Source organism: Octopus bimaculoides, chromosome 4, assembly GCF_001194135.2.
Source record: "Octopus bimaculoides isolate UCB-OBI-ISO-001 chromosome 4, ASM119413v2, whole genome shotgun sequence".
Classification (NCBI taxonomy): Eukaryota; Metazoa; Mollusca; class Cephalopoda; order Octopoda; family Octopodidae; genus Octopus; species Octopus bimaculoides.
Genome location: NC_068984.1, coordinates 89,571,992 through 89,578,875, shown reverse-complemented (window position 1 = coordinate 89,578,875; position 6,884 = coordinate 89,571,992). Strand labels below are relative to the sequence as shown.

General features: G+C 35.4%; 1 protein-coding gene across 2 annotated transcripts in view; it reads right to left on the bottom strand.

Annotated features, from left to right (window-relative positions):
* Positions 1 to 3,739: 3,739 nt before the first annotated feature.
* The window catches only part of LOC106869981 (collagen alpha-1(XXVIII) chain), a 17,250-nt gene continuing 14,105 nt past the window's right edge, over positions 3,740 to 6,884 (bottom strand). For both annotated transcript variants that reach the window (XM_014915930.2, XM_052967229.1), the window contains one exon: positions 3,740 to 4,828. In XM_014915930.2, the coding sequence (XP_014771416.1) occupies positions 4,278 to 4,828 (551 nt within the window). In that variant the 3' untranslated portion in view covers positions 3,740 to 4,277. The remainder of the gene's footprint in view (positions 4,829 to 6,884) is intronic.

The following is a 6,884-nucleotide window of genomic DNA, read 5'->3' as shown; positions in this document are numbered from 1 at the left end:
ATATATATATATATATGTATATATACATGTATGTATGTATGTATGTATGTATGTGGATCAATTCATTTCAGAAATCGAGCTAATACTCTTAAAATTCTATTCAATTTTTTGAATCCACAAATAGTTAACTCATCAGTAGTTGACATGTTATTAAAGTATCCTAATACCCTAATACAATGTTATAAAGGAAACATTCTTCTTTTGTGAAAATCTGAGAATAAGTACAAACGTAATTTAGATATCGAAGTTATAAATTCTGTGTGCACTTACAGAGCACACGGAAAGAGCATGTGAAATGCTTGAAATCAATCCGCTTTATCTGCACTGATGAAAATGGGATTTCAGACTTTTGGCATCATAAACATTCTATCAAAATTTAAAGATTTGATACGTGTGTGAAGATTACCAGATGCACCATAAAGTATGATTTCAACGATTGCATCTTTAAAACATTTTAAGATTTGGGAAGTGAGCATTCAGTTTTTTTTTTTTTCCACACTAAATTTCATTGGTTGTCACAAAGAAAACTTCTAGGTCGACCATTTGAACTACAGGGAGAAATTAAGGTGTTTTTTCTGGAAAGGTGTGACTATAATTGAGCTGTGTAATTGAAATCACAGGAATTCACCTAAATATTGGTTTACGTGGCTGATATTTTCTCTCATATTAATGCCCTGGTTATACCTCTTTAAAGAAAAAGGATAAATTAAAGGCTTTAGAAAGTTAAATAGCTTCAAAGAAAATTTATCTGTTTGGTATCGAAGAATTGAAAGAGAGAGGCTCCTGCTCGTTGCTTTGTTCCCGTTGCCGGAAGGATCCCGTACTCGTGGCCAATTGACGCTGCTGGATCTATAACTCCTACAAAGTATATGACTTATTTGGAAATGATGCCAAAACTGTTTGACGGATTTTTACTGCTGACAACCTGGAGATTTCAGAAAAATTTATTATGAAGCCATATATCTACTATTTGGAGAAAATGTCAGATAATGATGAACTGAAGAAAGACCTTATTTACTTGCAAAAAGTCAAGCTCTTAAATTGCAATTTCAAAGTAAAACTTTGGAGAGGTTTTGATTTCCAACACTGGATATATTTCCAAGATTTTGTGTCTTCATTTGTCATAACATAACTTGTATGAATCTGGATTCAGTTCTCTCTTGCCAATCAAAATAAAAATCTAGGAATCGTCAGAAACCACGAGTAGACCATCAGATCGCAATGAGCAAGAATATTCTGCATATCGACCGAATCGTGAATACAAAGCAGAAACAAAGAAGTCGTAGAAGCAAAGAAGTCATGTTCCCAATCTAGACTGACTTCACTTTTATCTTTTAGCTTTTACCTGCTTCAGTCATTATATTGCGGCCATGCTGGAGCACAGGCTTGGAGAATTTTTAGTCGAACGGATCGACCCTAGTACTTATTATTTCAAGCTTGGCACTTATTGTAGCGGTCTCTTTAGCCAACCCGCTAAGTTATTGACACGTAAGCACATCAACACCGGTTGTCAAGTGTGGTGGTGGGGCACAATCATAGATACACACACACACAAACACACACACACACACATACACACACACAGAGGTATATATATACATATGTAAAAAATGGACATAATTCATTAATCAAACTGCAAATATGTATAAGTACATTGAAGATATAGAACTCTGACACATCGAAGAATGTAGTCGATAATACCACTTGACTGATGATTTATGTTAGCGACCTCGGAAAAATGAAAGGCGAAGTCGAACCCGGTAGTTTTGGGGCTCCGATATATTGATTATATTAAAATACAAAAAAAAAAAAAGTAAATATAAATGAATAGTTATATATTAAAGAGAATTTTTACTCTTTGTACGACTCGCTTTCTAGTAACTATGCGATCTTACCTTGAATTTTTCAGTGGGTCAGTAATTGTTAGGGAATAAAGTATTTTCTGCCTCTGAAATAAAAGGCCAATTTTGCTTGTTACGTTAAGGAAGTGCGCCTGTCATGGCAGAGCGTAAGTGATAGTGCGGCCTAGCATTTGGACTGATCTATATTACTTTAGATACGTGTGACTGCTGTCTAAGAATGTGAGGCGTGATTATTTTTTCTTGATGTGAGCTATCCTCGAAAGACACAAAACTATCATAACTCTACAGGAGGAGGCTTTCGAGGTCTCTGTTTAGGTTTGGTAAGTGGTGTCTAGGTTTAATATGAATGACGCTTAAGTAGAGAGACGGTAACACGTGCGTAAGTGTGGGCATTTTTGGCTGGAACAGCAAGAATATCATTGATATAAAGAAGGAAGAGTGTGAAGGACAGAACTGAACTCTGGTGTACATCAGAGATAGAGAGCACTCTATCAGAAAAGGCTCCGCAATAGGAAACTACTGACCCAAGAGATAAGAGAAGAGGGTAGCTCACAGACTGGTAGCTTTTATAAGTTTTGCATATCAGATGCTGTCGAAAACTTTCTTGATGCCGAGAACATTGCCTCTAGCAAATTTCTTAGAGTGAGAATCCATTCATGAATGACATAAAGGAGTTTTATGGTGGTCATGAGAGAGAAAGAGAGTGAAAGACAGACAGACAAACAGATACAGAGTCAGACAAACAGACAGACAGGCAGAAGCAGAGAAAATCAATATATTGAAGTATGAATTTCTTTATAGGTATCTCCATTACTCTTGAGATACTGGGAGTGAGCACGACAGAACGATAATTGGTAGGGATCAGATGGGTTTCTCTTTGGGGTATGAGACGCACTGTAATGTGTTTCCAAACATCGAGTCATATGCTTGCTGAGAGGTGGGAATTTAAGATCAGGTCAGTAACCTTAATGATCTGAAGTAATCGGAGGTACTTTTGCGCATGGTACGTATGTATTCAAAGTATTGAATGCGCTTAGCATGAATGTATTCAAAGTAATAAATCTGGTTAGATGGAAGTGGGTAATTTCGAAAATATTCACCGTGTAGGTAGTGTGGAGCTGGTTGCAAAGCGATAGCGAAGATAGATGCTTTACGTACAGGAGTACTATTCACAAAACCGTTGTAGTAGAGAAGTGGAAAGGAAAGAGCAAACTGAAAATTTAATTGTAATACTTTTGACAAGGAATCAGGAGGATCACTTGCAATTTGGGAGATAGGGGAGCTGAAAGACTGCGTGATATACAGTGGTATCTTTTACGATTCGGAAACTGATTTTGCAAGAGTTACGATCTTGGGTAAACACCATTCACTTTTGATGAGTGCGTGAATTTCTCCGGACGTTTGTCTTTAATATGAATTATGAATAAACCATTCAAGGGATATAGGGCATGTAGTTTTTGCTGTGTGTGAAGTGGAGAGACATGTCTGAGACGGTACTTTCTGTCAAAGGCTTGTTTTAGTCAAAGGCTTAATAGCTCAAAAATGTAGCACATGTGCTGTCAGAGATTGCATAAAACTGAGAGTTCTGCATAACTTGAAATATTAGAGGATTCATAGGGAAGGCCTTGTCATGTATGTGGTTGTGTAGTCGTGGTAAGACAGTGACCAGACCACTCCATAGGTGAAGAGACAGTTATGGACTTGTAGGCAATGGGTTTGGAAATGAAAAAGAGATCAAATGTGCTTGGGAGTGTCTGTGTGTCAGTCAAGGTTACTTTTAGGGAGTTAAGCAAGTTGCTGTAAAGAGTTAGGGATGTATCAGTGTTGAGTGAGTGTCAAAAGAAGGAAGATTAATAATAAACTCTGAGACAAGAATGTATTATGTAATAATAAATATAGAATTTATTTCAATATATATAAAAATTTCTTACATAGATATAAGTACAGATATTTATAATGGATGACAAATGAGACTATGCGTTGTTTGTATCAAAATCGACGTTTATACATGTTGCGAACTCAGATTGCAGATAACTTACCTATCTTTCATAATGAAGCAAAATTCGTATATATTTTTACATTATGGCTCGAAAAGACTTGGAAAAGAACTGCTGCCAGCAACAGATTAGGTGTCCTCGTGAAGAACAACCGAAAATTATTCATTTCAGTTAATTAGAATTAATACATTTCCTGAAAGAAGTTAGTTTCTCTGCAATACTCGTCAGACAATGTCATAAAAAGGAATATAAGAAGAATGAATGATGACAAAAATGTTTACGAAGATGTAGGTGCAGGTGCCGATGAAGAAATCATGTTTTAAATATAAATTGTATATTTACATAAGCAATAATTTACTAAAATAAAGTAAATGGAAGAAGTTCTCTTGACTGATCCTGCAGTCGTTACGAAATAAGACTATAACCTATTGCTTTTACACATTTTTCTGTATTGGAAAGGTCGATATTCAGCTCTCTGTACTAATCGGTTGTAATTTGGTGCATTGTAAATGTACCTATGATACGGTTGACTGCTCAAAGAGCGCACAAGTTGTATGTTTCGCCATTCTTTACGTCCGACGCTTATTAGAAATACTTTTGCCCCATTCTGTTTAAGTTTTTTAGTTTCACTAACTACATCAGGTTTTATAACTGATACCAATGGATCAATAAATAAAACAGCAGTTTTACTTTTGTTGATATTACTTTCTTTGTATAGTTCGTTTCCAATCTGGTGCACAACATCTGCCAATCCAGGAACATTTAATTTGATACTATGGCTTATATCTGCTTCCGATTTATTTAACAATGATGTGAATGGAACATCGTAGCTTGTAGGACAATGGGCATAGGTAACAACTGCAAAGTTGCCATAATCAGTGTACGGAAGAAGGGTATTGATGAACCTCGTGATCATATTGGCTCGATAGGCTCCCATTAATAAAAGATCATATCCAAAAGATATAGCGCCTGAAATAAATGAAAAAATAATTTTATGAAGTTAAGATACAGAACATGATTAGTTTAGCGACTTCTTCATATTTAATTCGACTAAACAAAACACGTACTTAAAACAGTATTTGGTTTTTTGGGGGTTTTTTTTCAATAAGATATGGAGGAGGAAAGTTGATTTTGTAATAAAACTCAGAGGTTAGTAAATCGCTTACTTTCTGTAGTAATATTCTTTTCTACATTCTTCATATTTATTTTTTGGAATTTTACTTGAATGAGTGAAATATTCCAACTTAAAATCAGTAATTTAAAATCTAATGAAATGTAAATATTTAGCTCACAAAATATCTATCTATTTTATCAATGCTTTTACACATAAAATAACATTCTAAAAATAAAAGAAATATTTCATTTGGTAAAAAAAATATATTTTTCTTTATAGTGTTACTGAATTATCTCCCTTTATCTTTCAACCACATGCATTTTTATGACGCGCCTTTTAACAATGTTGTAACGATAGGAATCTCTATTCGTAATTACTAGGAAATTATCAAAGGTTCTGATCAATATAAGCATTAGGTCTTTATGTGCGCGTGCATGTGTGTATAGAAACTTTGTTCCCAACCACATGGTTTCGGGTTTAGTCCCATTGCATGTGGCACACTGGGCAAAGTTATTCTATGAAACCTGGGCGGACCACCAAAGCCTTGCTAAACGGAAACTGAAAGAAACCCGTCGTATATATGTGAATGTGGGTGGGATGTAAAGTGTGGAATATGGGGATGGTCAGGTATAGTGTGTGTGTGTGTGTGTGTGTGTGTGTGTGTGTGAAAAAGGACCATAGTTCCTCCCCATGGGCTCATAAGACCGCTTTCCTGGATTCATGTGCGTATATATTTCCCTACTGGACGGGACGCCAATCGTCGTCTGTCGCAAGATTATTCATTTTTACCAGCTAAGTTTAAAGTGTTCAAGAGTAACGAGGAGAAAAATGTACAATAAAGTACTTAAAAACACAATGCATCCCTTTCTCCTGCAATCGGAACCACAATCCGATCATGAGGGCAACACCTTAACCAATAAGTAAAGTGCCTACACACACACACACACACACACACACACACACACACACACACACACACACACACACACACACACACACATACACACATTGCTATTATATTTTCTGTATAATAATTTGCCTTAAATTTTACCTGCATCTCTTGGCATCCTCGTATTGAACTCATTCCCATTGCCTAAAAATCACATCAACAAATGTCTATTGTTTCAATCCTTCACACCGCATATTTTCATCCCTAAATCAAATGCCTAACCATTTTCTAATTCCTTGATAGTAAATACACCTACATATTAATAACCCCTCTCAAGTACAAGTTATTTACATATTGTATATTTTTAGATTTTACTCTCATAACATGTTGAAACTCAATTTTCAAGCATTGATGATTATGCATTATGCCAACATTTTACATATTTGTACAAATACCATCTGGATATCTTCGCAACGTTTTTTCATTTATTATGGAATATTTGCAGTTTAAGTTGCGTCCCCTTGTATGTTTAGTAACTATTCGTTATGTAAATCATACTTTCACTTTTAATCTTTTTTTTAATTTTTACTTGTTTCACACTGTGGCCATGCTAGGGCACCGAATCGAAGAATTTTAGTCGAAACTACATCGGTACTTAATTGATTTTTAAAGCCTGGTACTTATTCTATCAAAAACTTTTGCCGAACCGCTAAGCTACGGGGACGTAAACACGCACTGGTTGTCATGCGATGGTGGGAGACAAACACAGACACAAAGGTACACACACACACACACAAACATACATACATACATTCATACATATATATATATATAGATATGCAGGGCAGGGAATCGTCAATTAGTAATAAAATTAATAATTAACAATTTTGCCGGGTAGCTCAGTATGAAAAAACCTTCTTCGGTAAAAAACATTTATAATCATAAATATATAGGGATTGACAGTAACCTGCTTCTTCAACATACTGAGAATTCAGAAATAGCAGTCAAAGAACTACTGATAT